Genomic DNA, 19,442 nt, shown 5'->3' with positions numbered 1-19,442 from the left:
ACATCACGTAGAAACATTATTGTCATTTCAGGAACCCCTCTTTGCTGCTCGAGTTGTCTATGATCTCCTGTTTTATTTCATTGTCATCATTATTGTCCTGAACCTAATTTTTGGAGTCATAATCGATACATTTGCAGATCTCCGAAGTGAAAAACAAAAAAAGGAGGAAATCTTGAAGACAACCTGTTTCATTTGTGGTATGTGTTAGCGAGCTATTAAATTGGGTGAGGGGAAAGCAGTGTTAAAGAGTTTTATTTAAGCTTATTCCTTTCCGATAGTAAACCAAATGGCAGTCAAAATATCACATCGATGTTCACTTGCTCTAGAACCTAAGTTAGTCTTGTGTTGTCATTGCTACTAATAACTTATGTTCGGGTGCTTTCGGTTATTACTTGATTAATCCAGTATGAAGGGTCTGTGGTCTGGTTCTCCAAACAACATGTATGTAACTGAATTATTTCAAAATAAAAAAAATCCTTCCAGTAGCACCTTAAAGACCAACTAAGTTAGTTCTTGGTATGAGCTTTCGTGTGCATGCACACTTCTTCAGATACACTGAAAGTTTTTTTGTTTTTTTTGTTTTTTTATTTTGACTATGGCAGACCAACACAGCTACCTATCTGTAACTGAATTATTTCAGACCTGTTTACGTACAAGCTGTGCACACCAACCCTACCTACCCATCCCCACCAACCCCAACCCCTTTGGCAAGCCCTGGTTTACACCTCGTCAACCCCTTGCCCAAACCATCACAGTTTGCCCAGTCCAGATAAGATAGAGGCGTTACATGTTCTCAGGTCCAAAAGGTAAGGAGATGACCTGTTCCAGACAAGGTTGCACTTCCTTTGAAGGAGCAGATTATTAACAGTGATACTTTTGGAACCAGCACTATCACTGGAGGTCCAGAGGGAAGACTGGCTGTTTCCAGCTACAGCTGGCTCACTAGTTATGGACCCTTTTAAGACAGAGATGATGGCCACTGTTCTCCGTGGTCTTGCAACCTTCAAATTGCAATGCCAATGAAGATGCTTTGGAAACTTCATCTGAACCAGAATGCAGTGGAAAGTTTACTGGCTGGGGTGATCTCTAGAACCCAAATAACTCCTATTCTAAATCAACTGCACCTGGGTGCCAGTTTATTTCTGAGCCCAATTCAGGTTGCTCACATTGGTATTTGAAGCCCCGCATGATGTGGGCCACAAATATCTGAAAGACTTCCTCCTTTCCCAGAGACCACCCTGGGTGTTAAGGTTGGGAATTCAAGGAGTGGCAAAGAGCTCAGCAGAGGACTTTCTCTGTGGTAGCCCCTACAGAGGTGTGTCTAGAATCATCATTATTCAGCTTTTGCCATATGCTGCAGATGCACCTTTTTACCCTTACCCTTGACAGTTAAAAAATATTTTTGTAGGCTTCTTGAAAAGTGTAAATTAACCTGATGAGTTAGTTGGTTTGTTGTGTGGTTTTTTTAAAAAAAGTATTCTGGTGGTGTTTTAACTTTACCTTGGTAGGTAATAAATCTTAGAAATAAGTAGGGTCATTGGCAAGCTAGTCTGCATGGAACACTTGAACACGCAAGACAGGTATATGGAAGGTAGCCGTGTTGGTCTGCCATAGTCAAAATAAAAAAATTCCTTCCAGTAGCACCTTAAAGACCAACTAAGTTAGTTCTTGGTATGAGCTTTCGTGTGCATGCACACTTCTTCAGACACAAAAGCTCATACCAAGAACTAACTTAGTTGGTCTTTAAGGTGCTACTGGAAGGAATTTTTTTATTTTGACTATGGCAGACCAACACGGCTACCTACCTGTAACTGGAACCATGGAAGGCACCACATTGAGCCGCATGAAATGGAAGTCCATCTGTGTATCTGAAGAAGTGTGCATGCACACGAAAGCTCATACCAAGAACTAACTTAGTTGGTCTTTAAGGTGCTACTGGAAGGAATTTTTTTATTTAGGTATATGGAAGTCTCAGTTATGCTTATATTAGAATTTTTAGGTTGAAATACTGTGGAAGCCAGGGACGCAGGTGGCGCTGTGGGTTAAACCACAGAGCCTAGGACTTGCCAATCAGAAGGTCGGCAGTTGCTCCTGTTGCTCGGTCCCTGCTCCTGCCAACCTAGCAGTTCGAAAGCACGTCAAAAGTGCAAGTAGATAAATAGGTACCGCTCTGGCGGGAAGGCAAATGGCGTTTCCATGCCCTGCTCTGTTTCGCCAGAAGCGGCTTAGTCATGCTGGCCACATAACCCAGAAGCTGTACGCCGGCTCCCTTGGCCAATAAAGCGAGATGAGCGCCGCAACCCCAGAGTTGGTCACAACTGGACCTAATGGTCAGGGGTCCCTTTACCTTTTTACTGTGGAAGCCAAAAAGTGGAGTGATTGAGTCTTCCTAGAGATGGGCAAACTTTCCCCATCTTGTTTCTGAATTGGCTTGTTCTTTCCAGCATTTTCAGAGAATTCTTATTAAGAGTTATCTGAAATCTTTGAAAGTGCTGGCTCATTTCAAATACTTAGCAGCCCTCTATTGCTGCTCCCACTTTCACAAAATCATTGTTGCTGAAAGGTAAGTTTCAGGGGGTGAGGACGAAGGGAAAGGGGATATTTGGCAAAGATCCAAACATTTATAACCCTGGCTGAAATTCAAAGGGATTTTCATTTGGATCATAAAACATTTGCTGTTTCCCAGGTCACCAACCTAAGTTCTGAAACTCAACATCATCACTTGTTCGTCATCATCTATTGTTATAGAAGCTATTCCTCTGAGAAATTGGTTAGTGAGCATTTGGGCAGCCTGGTAGATTTTATCTTCATTTCCATCCCCTTTATTTTAGAGAAGCCTAGAATAAAATTTAAAATACTAACGGACGCAAAGGAAAGAGGTGGATTTGCCCTGCCAGACTTTAAACTTTATTATGAATCAGCAGCTTTTTGCTGGTTGAAAGAATGGTTGCTTCTTGAAAACACAGACATTTTGGATTTAGAAGGTTTTAATAATGTATTTGGATGGCATGCATATTTGTGGTATGATAAGGTCAAAGCACACAAAGCATTTAAAAATCATATTGTCAGGAAAGCATTGTTTAATGTCTGGCTAAGATATAAGGATTTATTGGAAAACAAAACCCCAAGGTGGCTGTCACCGATGGAAGCGAAAGCTCAGAAAAAGCTCAATATGGAGGCCAAATGGCCGAAATATTGGGAAATTCTGGAACAAGAGGGAGATAGACTGAAACTGCAGAGTTTTGAGAAACTAAAAAATAAAGTGCGAGACTGGCTTCATTATTATCAGATAATGGAGGCATACAATTTGGACAAGAAAATTGGCTTCCAGGTGGAAAAATCAAAATTAGAAACAGAACTGCTAGAACCCAAAACTAAGATTTTGTCAAATATGTATAACTTGCTGTTGAAATGGAATACTCAGGATGAAACGGTGAAATCAGTTATGATTAAATGGGCACAAGATGTTGGACATAACATAATGATGGCTGACTGGGAACAGTTATGGACCACAGGTATGAAGTTTACGGCATGTAATGCCTTAAGAGAGAATATTATGAAAATGATTTACAGGTGGTACATGACACCAGTCAAGCTTGCAAAAATCTATCATTTGCCCGATAATAAATGTTGGAAATGTAAAGAAACTGAAGGTACATTCTTTCACCTTTGGTGGACGTGCCCAAGGATTAAGGCTTTCTGGGAGATGATTTATAATGAAATGGAAAGGGTATTTAAATATACCTTCCTGAAGAAACCAGAGGCCTTTCTCCTGGGCATGGTCGGCCAAATGGTGCCAAAGAAGGACAGAACTGTTTTTATGTATGCTACAACAGCAGCAAGAATACTTATTGCAAAGTATTGGAAGACACAAGATTTACCCACTCTGGAAGAATGGCAGATGAAGGTGATGGACTATATGGAATTGGCGGAAATGACTGGCAGAATCCGAGACCAGGGAGAAGAGTCGGTGGAAGAAGATTGGAAGAAATTTAAAGACTATTTACAGAAATATTGCAAAATTAATGAATGTTAGAATGATGTCTGAATGAAGTTAAGTGGTTTTAGCAATGTTATTAAGGTGTATGTAAAAATGGATTGTTAACAGATGAAAATTTAAAGTTATAATTTATTAAGTTAAAGGATTAAGATAAAAACAAAGAGGGAAAGGAATTGCTGAATTAATTAATAGAACTGGAATACAAAAAAGGGAGGTGTGAGGAGGTCAGGGAAGTAAGGAAATGAAATGTAAGGTACGGAAAGATTGATGTGTGTTTTTTTAAAATGCTTATTATCTTTTTTCTGTATTTTGTATTTTTATTTTTTTTTATTTCTTTCTTTTCTCTTTTTCTCTTTTTATTTATGTAATCTTTTCTTTGAAACTTTAATAAATATCATATATTTTAGATTTCTTTCTTATTGTACATCATCTGGAGCCTTTTCTTTTTTCTTTTTGCAAAGACAGAAAACAAATACAGTGGTGCCCCGCAAGACGAAAAACCCGCTAGACAAAAGGGTTTTCCGTTTTTGAGCTGCTTCGCAAGACGATTTTCCCTATGGGCTTGCTTTGCAAGACAAAAACGTCTTGCGAGTGTTCCGATTTTTTTCCGCTCCCCCCCTTTTTCTAAGCCGCTAAGCCGCTAATAGCCTTTTAGCCGCTAATCCGCTAAGCCTTTAATAGCCGCTAAGCTTTTAATAGCCGCTAAACCGCTAATAGCGCTAAGCCGCTAAGCCGCTAATAGGGTTGCTTCGCAAGACGAAAAAACCGCTAGACGAAGAGACTCGAGGAACGGATTAATTTCGTCTTGCGAGGCACCACTGTACTAGAAATAAATATCATATCTGATATATGCCTTAATGAAATTGTTGGTCTTGAAGACTCTGCTTTTACACTGTGTGTGTGTGTGTGTGTGTGTGTGTGTGTGTGTGTGGTAGTTTTTCCCCCAAGAACTTGTAATTAAGACAAGTGTTGACAAGATGATGGAACTAATGAAATATTTTTGGTGTGTGTCTCCTTTTTTGCAGGGCTTGAGCGAGACAAATTTGATAATAAGACAGTTTCCTTTGAGGAGCACATAAAGGCAGAACACAACATGTGGCACTATTTATACTTCATAGTTCTGGTCAGAGTGAAAGACCCAACAGAATACACCGGTCCCGAAAGTTATGTGGCTCAAATGATTGTGGTGAGTCACTTTTATAGAAGTCTTACTTCAGAGAGGTGGGCCTTTCAGGTGTTGCTTGCCTAGCACCATAATTACATATTTTAGGCACCAAGTGCAAAACGTCCTCTTTACCCAGGCCTTTTAATGTGGGGGGATGGACAGTTATTATTAATTTTTCCTGTGATAGTTTTATTGGATTTCATTATTATTATTATTATTATTATTATTATTATTATTATTATATGTAAATTATGTTTTATTGTTGTACACTGCCCTTGGATCTTCAGATAAAGGGCGGTATATACATTGAATAAACAACAACAACCACAAGAACTGTGAGAAGCCGCCAACTGTATAGTTACAAAGGTATTTAAATGCATTTGCCCAAGGCAAAGGCCCAGCACTGGGCATAATGAAAATATGAAGGCAAAGTTCACAGTTACCCTCAGGCTCCTGCACTCTCATACTCAGTATGCTTATCCAGTTTGTAAGTCTCTTTTTTTTGGTCCTGAATCACTGGCTGGAATCTCTTTTTTTTGGTCCTGAATCACTTCATAAAAGAGAAAAATGCCCACTGCCAAGCAACAGTACAAAGAAAGAATAGAGGTCTCCATTTCTGCAATGCATAGAACTATTCCAATAGTATGATGTGCAAAAATGACAACAGCATGAAACTGAGTTTGGTAGCCTGTGAAAGCTGTCCAGACATTTTGAAGTCACTCTGTGTGCATGCCTCATTGTCCCAAGGATGCAGCTATTTGGAGGTAGGAGACTTGGGAACTCCCAAGATACAGCTGCTGTTTTTCTGACACACTTCATGCAGATAAATTGTAGTTGTAAAGGTCAGACCTTTCTTTCTCCTTGCGTTTCAGCCACCCCCACCCCCACCCCCACCCCGAGAGATCTGTAAAAGCCTTGAAGGGTAAGAAACTGCGTTAGACTTGGTCACATGGGGGCAGTTAGACTCATGTACATCATCTTGATCTTTTATTGCTTGATTTGTCAATTCTTAACTTGACTTAAGGGGCCTTAGCATAGTGATTGAGCCCATACTTTGCATGCAAAAGTTGCCTGGTTATGATGCCTGGCATCTCCTGTTAAGAGGACTGCAGGCTGCAGGTGATGGGAAAGATCCCTTTGTGCCTGAGACCCTGGAGAGTCACTACAGATCAGTCAAGAGTATACAATACTGAGCTGCCTGGACAAATTATCTGATCAGGAAGAAGGCAGTGTCCTAGGTTCCTAACCTAGCTGTATCTAAGACCTTCACCAATGGGCAACATCTTCACAAGCATATTTTTCATGGATCCCTTTAAAACATGCAAGTGGTGAACAGAAAAAGATTAAACACCAGCACTGGATTAAGACAAAAAATAATATTGGGGGCAAATCTAGCATAATTTTGAATCTTGTATCATTCCCTGGAGAATATTTGGCTAAATGGCTTCCCCTGCCATTTTATCACCTGCAGATTTTGGTCACAAATGTGATTCAATTTTAGTATTGTTTAGTAGCACTTTTACATTATTGAAGGAAGCACTGGGCTTTTATTCTTCCTCACTTCACCCACCATTTCTTTCATTATTTCAATGTGAACTAACAGTAGTATCATTAAGTGTATCTCTAGTGCCCGCAGTTGGAAATTACTGGTGCAATGCACTAATGCACGGGGAGGCAAACTTTAGTTTAGCCAGGGGCCGAATCTGGCCCAATCGCCTTCTAAATCTGGCCTGTGGATGGTCCGGGAATCAGCGTGTTTTTACATGAGTAGAATGTGTCCTTTTATTTAAAATGAATCTCTGGGTTATTTGTGGGGCATGGGAATTCATTCCCCCCCCCAAAAAAAATACTCCACCCCCCCCAAGGTCTGAGGGATAGTGGACTGGCCCCCTGCTGAAAAAGTTTGCTGACTCCTGCACTAATGTACTTTTCATTAGTGCTAATGGTGGGATCTCTGGAGTTGAGCCCCTAAAATATTAACAAAGTCACAAAGGCCTCTATGTACTCCATGCTTTGAGTATGAAAAACCAATTTTGGAAGTTTAATGACTTAAAATGTTGGCAGTAGATTGCTGGGTTTTATTTGATACTCTCCCTGGAATGAGCTATGTTGTGGAATATATTGTTTGAGTGGGAATGCTGTACTAAACATAAGTCCAGTTTAAAGAGAAGCACATGGTATTAGCTTTTTAAAAGTGGTGGATGGATTCTTCAGCCCAGCTTCATGGTCTGCATCAGAAATAATTTGAGGATACCAGATTCTGCTGCTCTGTGCACATAGGACATTCCCTCCACTGAGTCTCCCAGGCCACTGGTTCCTTCCTTTTCCCTTGCCTGGATCCTGCAGCATTGAGGGAAACTCTGTGGGATGTGTCCTGGCCTCCTTCACCTTGCCATGAATGGGCAGCTGTAAGAAAAGTGTCGACATAATCACAATGGTGCAGAGAGCTCAGCAGCTGGGATGGGGACCTGCTCTGAAACGTGTAAGCTGCTTGCCAGGGTGGGGGAACTCTGGCAACTTTGTAGTCAGAAAAGCAGGTGAGAGCAGGGATGCCAGGGACCAGCCTAGCCGGTGGCAGCTGCAGCACCACTTGCGCCTACTGCAGGCTAGAGAGTGGCTGGGCTGGCAGCAGTAGTGGCTGCATTGGCATAACCCCATTTCTACGCACATTTACTTGGCGATAATTCCCACCTTCTCCCGAAGAAGTAAGTTGAGATGAAGGGACTTGAGGCAGGAATGCGGAGGGACCGTTCACCACATCAGCAAGACCACAAAAGATACAAAAAAATGGGGTGGAGGGAGTTCACACTAACATTGCCAGAGCTTTCTTTTCCCCCTCCTCATTCTTTGCTCCTCCAAAATGCAGATGAGGATAGACCCAGTCCTAACAGTGAAAAGGAAAGTGCCTTCTGTTTGTGCCCTTGACAGCTTGCTCATTTTCCATTAATAGCACCACAAATCAGAAGCGATGGGCAGTTTTATTTGGCCATGCTCCCTGCTCCCTCTCATAAAGTGCTTAGTCACCTCCATGGTGCCAAAGCATGTGCGTGCATCAGTGTGAAGTTACGTCATGACATCATGTGATGTGGTGCACACGTGCTGGGCACCCATAATCTGGGGCCCAAGTTGGCGCTACTGTCTCCGTCAATGCCACCGTTGTTAGTCCTATTTTATTTATTATTATTTTTAATCCATTTTTAAAAATTAATTTTACACATTTCATACCAAAGACTACAAATAAAATAAAGACTAAAATGATGGTTAAAAATCTGGAGAGGAATGCGATAGAGCAATTAGAACAGAAGTGTGGAATTAAAGTAGCAAAAAAAGTAAAATACCTAGGGATCTTGTTAACAATTAAAAATATTAATTTAATTAGTGATATTACACCTCAATATGGAAAGAAATTAAAAGAGACCTGGATATATGGAATAGATTAAAGCTGTCCTGGACCGGGAGAATGGCAGAGATTAAATTGAATATTCTTCCAAAGATGTTATTTCTCTTTCAAACGATCCCTGTGATAAAGGGGTCATCTCAGTTTAAGGATTGGCAAAAAACCCTATCAAGATTTATTTGGCAAGGAAAGAGACCAAGGATCAAATTTCAATTATTAACAGACCGGAAGGAAAAAGGAGGGTTTTCAGTACCAAATTTGAAACTATGTTATGAAGCATCCTGTTTATGTTGGATTAAGGAATGGATCATCTTGGAAAACATGGACTTGTTGGACTTGGAAGGGTACAATAATAGATATGGATGGCATTCTTATTTGTGGCATAACAAGGTGAAAGTCCATAAAGGTTTCATGAATCATATTTTTAGAGGTGCCCTGTATGAAGTTTGGGGAAAAAAATAAAAATTTACTAGAAAGAAACACACCCTGGTGGCTACCACCGATAGATATATTAACAACAAAAAAACTGAATATGGAAGGAAAGAGAATAACATATGAAGATATATTAGTAAAAATGGAGAGGGGATGGAAAATCAAAACATACTAGGAATTAAAAGATGGGTTAACAGGGTGGTTACAATACCATCGGGTAAATGGATTATGGAATGAGGATAAAAAATTAGGATTTAGTGAGAAAAAATCTAAATTCCAAATAAAAATTTTGGAAGGAAGAACAAAACTTTTATCCAAGATGTACAATTTCCTGTTGGAATGGGATACCAAGGGCGAGTTGATAAAAGAAGTGATGGTAAAGTGGGCAATTGATTTTGGTTACAACATGGAATACGATAAATGGGTAAATTTATGAAACAAAGGGATGAAATTTACAGCATGTTCCACTTTAAGGGAAAACCTGGAAAAACTGATGTACCGGTGGTATGTTACCCTGCTCAAATTGGCAAAAATGTACAAAATGGGTAACAAAGCCTGTTGGAAATGTAAACATAAGGACGGGGATCTCTACCATATGTGGTGGGTATGTGACGAAATGAATTTTTGGGGGGATCTAATATATAATGAACTTAAGAAACCTTTTAGGTACACTTTCCCGAAAAAAACCGGAGACATTCTTATTAGGGATAATAGGGGACGAAATAAAAAAGGAGGATCGTACATTATTCCAATAATGGTGGCAGCTAGGGTTCTTGTAGCCCCAAAATGGAAGTCACCGGAGATCCCAACAGTTATGGAATGGCAGGCTAATTTTTTTGAATATACGGAATTAGCGAAAATGACATATAAAATCCGCAGCCTTGGTAGGCTTCCAGGCCTCGGTGGAGACCTTGCAGAGGCAGCGGAGGAGGAAGTGGGGCCACTTCTGTCAATCAGTCATGTCCTAGAGAAATCAGGACTATTGGCAGGTGTGATATTATAAATGAACAATCCTATTTCCATAATAACTTTTCTTGTCTAGGGTGTTTGGCAAAGTGGTTTAATTGACTTTAAGAAAACATTGCAGGACCTGCTAACATGTTGGTTTGGGATCATTTTTGTTTTAACATCTTATAATTTTAGTTATGTTAATTGCCAGTTGTTGTGATGATTACTTATTCTATGCCAAACTAATTTAAATGCAGACATGTGCCTGAAAAGCTTTGGTTGGATGTGAAATTGTCAGCATGTCAGATGGAGAGCTGGTGCCTTGCCTTGCCTTGTCATATTGGAGGATATGGGAGTACAGTTTCACTTAAAATCTTTTGAAATACATAAAGCATAGATGCAAGCATGAAAAATGAGGATATGAAACACCAGAAATGAAGCATTCATTAAGATTTTGGCGTGGGAAACAATCTGAAGTGATGCAACATGTGCTGAGTTCGCATCCATAAAGTGTGGCACACTTTTAAATGCTTTATAACTACTGCAGTTTCCACCTAAGATAGGCTGCAATCTTGATAAGCCTATCATCCTGGCCTACTTTGCACATTAAGCCAGTGTTTTTGAAATATTTTGAGCTCAGACAATTTTATGATTCTGTGATTCACTCTCACAGAACTCTCTCATCAGAGTTTGTAGGGCAGCAGTTGAAGAAGGAGCAAAAAGGGTTTTCTTGTGTGTGTGTGTTTCTTGTGGCTGATTAGCTCTTTTCCCTGTGTAAAGGTCAGAGGGGGCAGGGTTTCTGTTGAGGCAGGGGATTAGCTGTGGGAGGAGCTTATCAGAGTTTGTAGGGCAGCAGTTGAAGAAGGAGCAAAAAGGGTTTTCTTGTGTGTGTGTGTTTCTTGTGGCTGATTAGCTCTTTTCCCTGTGTAAAGGTCAGAGGGGGCAGGGTTTCTGTTGAGGCAGGGGATTATCAGAGTTTGTAGGGCAGCGGCGCGCGCCTAGCGGCGCGCGCAGTTATACCCATCTTTTAGATTTAGGGGAGCTAGTCTCAAACGTTTGTTGGGGGAGATCTAGGTTTTTTTTTGTGGGCGAAGTTATTTGTCCTGTCTTCAAGCTTTTTATGATGGAGGACCTCTGTAGCCACCCCCAACAACACGATCTCAAGATGGAAGGGGAGGGAACAGCTGCAGTCGCCTGCGATTCCTGCGCAATGTTTGCCATCTTGCCAAAGGTTGCAGGCAGCTTCACCTGCAGCAATTGCATGTTGATTGCCCTTTTAAAAGACAAAGTCCAGCAACTGGAGGAACGTGTAGCTACGCTCCAAAGAATTAGAGAGCTGGAGCTCTTCTTGGAAGCAACAGAGCACACCGTCCCCACCAAGGAGGAGACAGGGGACTCCCCTGAGAAGGAGGCTAGTTCATCAACACAGGAGCCAGATATATGGAGAAACGTGACTCAAAGAAGTAGGAGGCCCAGGGTTCACTCTGATTGTTTAGAAATACACAATCGCTTTGAGGTCCTCTCCCCTAGCATGGAAGACGAAGAGCAGACTCCATTTGAGGATCTCTCCCTCATTACAGTCGATCAGGTATATGAAGACGAGCAGCAAAGTCAGTCCTCAGGGAATGTGCAGGCGACCTTGGAACGGACAGCTCACGGAAGAACCCCGACCAAACCCAAGAGGAGGCGTGTAGTGGTGATAGGGGATTCCCTACTGAGGGGAACAGAAGCAGTGATCTGTGGGCCTGACAAGATGTCTCGGGAAGTGTGCTGTCTCCCCGGGGCTAAGATCCAAGATGTAACTGAACGACTGCAAGGAATCATAAAACCCACTGACAAATACCCCTTCCTCTTGGTTCATGTGGGAACCAATGACAATAGCCTCCAGAAGATCAAAAGAGACTACGAGGCTCTCGGCAGGAAATTGAAGCAACTAAATGCACAAATTGTCATCTCGTCTGTCCTCCCAGTTGAACGACGTGGCCCAGGGAGAGAGGGGAAAATAGTGGAAGTGAACAGCTGGCTTCGCAAATGGTGTAAACAGGAACGGTTTGGATTCTTAGATCACGGACTGCAGTTTCTTGAAGATGGACTTCTGGCAAGTGATGGGCTGCACCTCACAACGGTTGGGAGGAATGTTTTTGCCAAAAATCTCAGAAACCTCATCAGGAGGGCTTTAAACTGACTAATGTGGGGGAGGGAGACAGTGCTCCTGAAGGTAGGAGTCTATCAATTAATGAAGATGATCATCCAACTGTCATAGACCAAATGGAGCAAACAGCACGCGGACCTAGTGGTGGGAGGAAAAAATCCTTAAATAAGAGACATGGGGGAATGATTAATGGACTTCAATGTCTGTACACTAATGCGCAAAGCATGGGAAATAAACAAGATGAGCTTGAGCTCTTGGTACAGCAAACTAAATATGACATAATAGGCATCACTGAAACCTGGTGGGATAAGTCCCACGATTGGAATGTAATAATGGGGGGATACAATCTATTTCAGAGAAACAGACCAGACAAGAAAGGAGGAGGAGTGGCGTTATATGTCAGGGATGTGTATACCTGTGAAGAGATCCAAGATTTAGAACCTCAAAGCCAATGTGAGAGCATTTGGGTCAAAATTAAGGGAGAGAAGAATAACAGAGACCTCATTGTGGGAGTTTACTATAGATCCCCAAGCCAAACGGAGGACATAGATGATGCCTTCCTGGAACAGATGGCCAAGCATGCAAAAGGAAGGGAGACAGTAGTAATGGGGGACTTCAATTACCCGGATATTTGTTGGGCGTCAAACTCAGCCAAGAGCATAAGGTCAAACAGATTCCTCACTGGCCTTGCAGACAACTTCATTGTCCAGAAAGTGGGAGAAGCAACAAGAGGAACAGCCATTTTAGATCTGGTCCTAACCAATGTTGATGACCTGGTTAGTGGGGTAGAAGTGGAAGGATCATTAGGCGTGAGTGATCATGCTCTTCTGAAGTTTACTATACAGCGGAAAGGAGCAGCCAAGCATACTAGGACTCAATTTCTTGACTTTAAGAAAGCCGACTTCATAAAACTTAGGGAAGTGCTGGGTGAGATCCCATGGACAGCAATACTAAAAGGAAAGGGAGTTCATGATGGCTGGGAGTTTGTTAAGAGGGAGATAGTAAAAGCACAACGTCAGGCAATACCAATGAGACGGAAACATGGAAGGTGCCTAAAGAAGCCAGGGTGGCTATCTAAAGAACTTTTAACTGAGTTAAGATTAAAAAAGGATGTGTACAAAAAATGGAAACGGGGGGAAACCACCAAAGAGGAATTCAAACAAATAGCCAGCACGTGTAGACACAAAGTCAGAAAAGCTAAAGCACAGAATGAACTCAGGCTTGCTAGAGAGGTTAAAAGCAACAAAAAAGGCTTTTATGGGTATGTTCGTAGCAAAAGGAAGAACAAAGAAACAGTGGGGTCACTCAGAGGAGAAGATGGTGAAATGCAAACAGGGGACACAGAAAGGGCTGAACTCCTCAATGCCTTCTTTGCCTCAGTCTTCTCCGATAAAGAAAACAATGCCCGACCTGAAGAATTTGGAGCAAATGATTCAGCAAAGGAAACACAGCCCAGAATAACTAAGGAGACAGTACAAGAATATTTGGCTAGTTTAGATGTATTCAAGTCTCCAGGGCCAGATGAACTGCATCCAAGAGTATTAAAAGAACTGGCAGATGTGATCTCAGAACCACTGGCAGTCATCTTCGAGAAATCCTGGAGAACAGGCGAAGTCCCGGCAGACTGGAGGAGGGCAAATGTTGTCCCTATTTTCAAAAAGGGGAAAAGAGAGGACCCAAATAATTACCGCCCAGTCAGTCTGACATCAATAGCAGGGAAGATTCTGGAGCAGATCATTAAGCAAACAGTCTGTGAGCACCTAGAAAGGAAAGCTGTGATCACCAATAGTCAGCATGGATTTCTGAAAAATAAGTCATGTCAGACTAACCTGATCTCATTTTTTGACAGAATTACAAGCCTGGTAGATGAAGGGAACTCAGTGGATATAGCCTACCTTGATTTCAGTAAGGCATTTGACAAGGTGCCCCATGATATTCTTGTAAAGAAGCTGGTAAAATGCGGTCTTGACTCTGCTACCACTCAGTGGATTTGTAACTGGCTGACTGACCGAACCCAAAGGGTGCTCATCAATGGTTCCTCTTCATCCTGGAGAAGAGTGACTAGTGGGGTGCCACAGGGTTCTGTCTTGGGCCCGGTCTTATTTAACATCTTTATCAACGACTTGGATGATGGACTCAAGGGCATCCTGATCAAATTTGCAGATGACACCAAACTGGGAGGGGTGGCTAACACCCCAGAGGACAGGATCACACTTCAAAACGACCTTGACAGATTAGAGAACTGGGCCAAAACAAACAAGATGAATTTTAACAGGGAGAAATGTAAAGTATTGCACTTGGGCAAAAAAAATGAGAGGCACAAATACAAGATGGGTGACACCTGGCTTGAGAGCAGTACATGTGAAAAGGATCTAGGAGTCTTGGTTGACCACAAACTTGACATGAGCCAACAGTGTGATGCGGCAGCTAAAAAAGCCAATGCAATTCTGGGCTGCATCAATAGGAGTATAGCATCTAGATCAAGGGAAGTAATAGTGCCACTGTATTCTGCTCTGGTCAGACCACACCTGGAGTACTGTGTCCAGTTCTGGGCACCACAATTCAAGAAGGACACTGACAAACTGGAACGTGTCCAGAGGAGGGCAACCAAAATGGTCAAAGGCCTGGAAACGATGCCTTATGAGGAACGGCTAAGGGAGCTGGGCATGTTTAGCCTGGAGAAGAGGAGGTTAAGGGGTGATATGATAGCCATGTTCAAATATATAAAAGGATGTCACATAGAGGAGGGAGAAAGGTTGTTTTCTGCTGCTCCAGAGAAGCGGACACGGAGCAATGGATCCAAACTACAAGAAAGAAGATTCCACCTAAACATTAGGAAGAACTTCCTGACAGTAAGAGCTGTTTGACAGTGGAATTTGCTGCCAAGGAGTGTGGTGGAGTCTCCTACTTTGGAGGTCTTTAAGCAGAGGCTTGACAACCATATGTCAGGAGTGCTCTGATGGTGTTTCCTGCTTGGCAGGGGGTTGGACTCGATGGCCCTTGTGGTCTCTTCCAACTCTATGATTCTATGATTCTATGATTCTATGATTCTATGATTCTCATTTCTGCCCTCTCCAAAACCATTTTTGCTGTTGTTGGCATCCTCCTGTCTCGAAACACAATGGAGTGACGTCGCCAGGGGTGACGTCAAAATGCTGCATTAGCAGCACTGAAGTGACCTCCCCGGGGTATAAGCTTGGGCAATGTGTATGGAGTTCCTGGGCTGCCCCAATGACAACGCCCCCTCTCAGCCTCGCTGGTGCAGTCCAAAGGAAAGTAGAGCAATCCGTTTGGCACCAACTTGGATGCAGGAGTTGCCAGAATGAGGCATACAAGGCACCATTAGGCCTTAGGGACTTCTCCTGAAGGCAGCAGAAGTTTAGCATCAGAGTTTTCCTTCTTCTAGATGGACTACCTTCCCAGGTTGACAACCCCCTTCTGCCCCTCACTTCCCATCTGCTTTCCACCTACAGAGAAATGCAATTAAAACAAAGTAGCAGCACTTCCCAAATCATAGAATCATAGAGTTGGAAGAGACCACAAGGGCCATCGAGTCCAACCCCCTGCCAAGCAGGAAACACCATCAGAGCACTCCTGACATATGGTTGTCAAGCCTCTGCTTAAAGACCTCCAAAGCAGGAGACTCCACCACACTCCTTGGCAGCAAATTCCACTGTCAAACAGCTCTTACTGTCAGGAAGTTCTTCCTAATGTTTAGGTGGAATCTTCTTTCTTGTAGTTTGGATCCATTGCTCCGTGTCCGCTTCTCTGGAGCAGCAGAAAACAACCTTTCTCCCTCCTCTATGTGACATCCTTTTATATCTTTGAACATGGCTATCATATCATCCCTTAACCTCCTCTTCTCCAGGCTAAACATGCCCAGCTCCCTTAGCCGTTCCTCATAAGGCATCGTTTCCAGGCCTTTGACCATTTTGGTTGCCCTCCTCTGGACACGTTCCAGTTTGTCAGTGTCCTTCTTGAACTGTGGTGCCCAGAACTGGACACAGTACTCCAGATGAGGTCTGACCAGAGCAGAATACAGTGGCACTATTACTTCCCTTGATCTAGATGCTATACTCCTATTGATGCAGCCCAGAATTGCATTGGCTTTTTTAGCTGCCGTGTCACACTGTTGGCTCATGTCAAGTTTGTGGTCAACCAAGACTCCTAGATCCTTTTCACATGTACTGCTCTCAAGCCAGGTGTCACCCATCTTGTATTTGTGCCTCTCATTTTTTTTGCCCAAGTGCAATACTTTACATTTCTCCCTGTTAAACTTCATCTTGTTTGTTTTGGCCCAGTTCTCTAATCTGTCAAGGTCGTTTTGAAGTGTGATCCTGTCCTCTGGATTGAGATAACTGTGGGGCAACCAATAAAGTATTGTTATAGATTGGGGGGGCCTTCCTAAACCCTAGAAATTAATAAATTGTAGAATTTTGATTATTTGGAGTATTGAAGTGAAGATTGTAGGACAGTGGAAAAATACCGGCTAAGCTTCCTTTCCAAGCCAGGGCCACACTTGGGATAGGGGCATTAACATGACAAAAGGTGCTGATGGTCCATCTGAGAGGAATTCTTGGGCCTGGGCAGATAGAGGTTGCCATGGTGATGGGGTGTGTGTTTGAGGTGTCAGGTAAAGAGGGTCTTTAGAGCAAGGGGTGCTGGGAAGAATGGAGAGAATAGGCTGAGATCCATCTTGGGCCAACCCACACTCGGAAAACCAGTTACAGGTAGGTAGCCGTGTTGGTCTGCCATAGTCAAAATAAAAAAATTCCTTCCAGTAGCACCTTAAAGACTTAGTTGGTCTTTAAGGTGCTACTGGAAGGAATTTTTTTATTCGGAAAACCAGTTCATTATGCTGCCAAGTGTAAATCGGACAGGGAGCTTAAGCCAATGACAAGTGTGTCTGTATGATGCAAACATTTCACATTTTTCATTCTCGCAAGCCTATGGCAGCTGCCTACCCACCAGCAGCTGCCATGTGGCTGGGAGAATATCTCAATGAGCCAACAACATGGGCAGGCACCAGTCATGTGAGTCATCTCACAGGAACTGCCTACAGATAAGCAGCTACCAGTTGGCTTGGAGAACAGATAAATTCCTAATCCTGGGTCCTCTACAGTCAGAGTCACTGAGTTGGACGAATCCTTGAGAAATCATTCAGACTATCACCCCACCCCACTCCACTCCACTCCACCCCATCTCATTTTATATTTAAGTCACAACTAACATTTTTCTACTTGTGTGTGTGCAGGAAAAGAATTTAGATTGGTTCCCTCGGATGAGAGCCATGTCCTTGGTCAGCAACGAAGGTGACAGTGAACAGAATGAAATCAGAAACCTGCATGAGAGATTGGAGTCCACCATGAGCCTCGTCAAGCAGCTTTCCAGTCAACTGGCTGAGCTTAAAGAACAGGTTGGTTGGTTCTTTGTTTATTTATATTTTACATAGCAGAGTTTGAGTAGACAGCTTCATGCATGTAAAAAGAATTAACCTCTCAGCTAGATCCCAGTGGGGTTCTTCCAGTAAAAATCACCTTTTGTCAGAAGTCTTAATCCAGCTTCACAGAAATTAAATGCAATAGGTAGTAAAGAGGAAATTTCCATAGAGCTAACATTCTGGTTGATTAATCTCATTAATCAATCAGTGAGTTGTCTTTTATGCATTGTTGAAGCCAAGGCGCTGTGGACCTTATTGGTGCCTAAATGGGAGACATGGAGAGCTTTCTGAAGAAAGAGTGGGGTGTAAAGAGGTATCAAATGATTGAGTAGTCAGTTACATAAAATATATTTCACTGTTAACGAAGACATCATTATAAATCCCACTTTTATATAGCTGTCAATGTAGGGGTTTTTTAAAAAATAAAAAGCTAACATTTATTGTTAGAAGGGGAAAGTACATTTTTCTGTGTATCACAGTTACACACCAGAATCAACGTTAGTCTCAAGCATGCCCTTACCTCTCAGCCACACCAATTACAACTTACATTTATCTATTATAATTGGCTCCCATCAAGTAACACAAAGGTGGCTAACCCCCTTGCCTGGAGCAGGCAAGCAAATTTTTATAGACCCCCAGCATACCCACCCACCTGATTTTGGTAGCAGTGGCAAAAAGCAAACTAAATAAAAACTGTATTTGAAACTCTCCATCCAGCCCAGCACCATGATGGGAATGCAAATTGCCATTATGGGGTAGACAAAATATTTGGACCATTCCCAAATCAAGACCCCCAAGCAAGGCTGTTCAGGGCACTTTGGCAATTCAGGTGTTTTAAAAAATGCAGCAGACAGCATGTTTGCAAAAATGTAAAAAATCTTCTCAGTTTGCCATATGAGGAAGATGCCAGGCTGAGATGAGGGGAAGGAAGAGCTCTTCTGTAACCAACAGGTTTTGCTTCTAACTAGAGGGAATAACTTATACAGTATAGGCTTTTCAATCATTGTGCTTTGAGGAAGGAAAGTTAAAGTAATAAAACTCATTGCTAGTTCTGCTTGTTTGGAAAATTGTGGATCCGGGCAGTGACCATTTTATGTGTGATCACATGCATACTTGTCACTGCCAACCCAGAAAATGGGGCAGAACGGGACAGAGGTGGAACGGGGCAGACTTATGTGTGCTCCACCAATGTGTTGGGTCAGGAGCAGAACCCTCACACGAAACGGTCATTGTCTGCATTGAGGTCCTTCTGCCTCTGTCCCACCTATCCACACTTCAAATCAGTTTTGCACTTAGTTTCTGTTACTTTTGGTACAAATTGACCATAATGCTAGCATGAAGCTCCGCCCCCCCCCCCCCCATGCATCAACTCAGCTCTCTAGTCCTTGAGTACATCCTTCTGACCCTTTGCTGGCTACTGTCCTGGGAGAATTTCTACATCGAATGTAGTCTTTGATATGAAATCATTTCCCACAAAACCACAGGGAGTGAAGCAAATCCCTTTGTGTTCTCTCTCCAGAAAAAGGGCAAACTGCAGGTTGCTGCTCTTGCAGAAAACTTGCTGTCTTCTGAAATATGGCAGGATTCTTCTGCTTAGAAGCAGCTACTGTGCCTGCACATTTAATTAAACTCTGCCAGAAAGAAAAAAGTTAATAGCCGTGATTTTACTGTATTTCCATATAAAGTTGAACTGGGGGAGGTGATTCTGAGCAACTCTTGCTCTTTTCCAAAGAGTTGAATCAGGCTCTGAACTCAATCCTGAGCTTGGTGAATACCCCTTGTAATAAGCCCTCCTCTTTAGCTTATAGCAGTACAGCCCTACAGTATGTATATTTAGTTGTAAGTTTTTTTTCATTCTGTTGAATAGGACTTATTCCAAGCTAAGTGTGTGTAGGATTGCAGTTAAAT

General features: G+C 42.4%; 1 protein-coding gene across 7 annotated transcripts in view; it reads left to right on the top strand.

Annotated features, from left to right (window-relative positions):
• ITPR2 (inositol 1,4,5-trisphosphate receptor type 2) overlaps window positions 1-19,442 on the top strand; it is a 390,831-nt gene that overhangs the window by 369,838 nt on the left and 1,551 nt on the right. For all 7 annotated transcript variants that reach the window (XM_081210608.1, XM_081210607.1, XM_081210606.1 and 4 more), the window contains 3 exons: window positions 32-197; window positions 5,026-5,186; window positions 17,349-17,510. In XM_081210608.1, coding sequence (XP_081066734.1) covers window positions 32-197; window positions 5,026-5,186; window positions 17,349-17,510 — 489 coding nt within the window. The remainder of the gene's footprint in view (window positions 1-31; window positions 198-5,025; window positions 5,187-17,348; window positions 17,511-19,442) is intronic.

The sequence above is a fragment of the Podarcis bocagei genome (genome assembly GCF_964188305.1).
Source record: "Podarcis bocagei genome assembly, chromosome: 10".
Lineage (NCBI taxonomy): Eukaryota > Metazoa > Chordata > Lepidosauria > Squamata > Lacertidae > Podarcis > Podarcis bocagei.
Note: the sequence above shows the minus strand (reverse complement) of the source record. Positions and strands in the feature narration are given on the sequence as shown.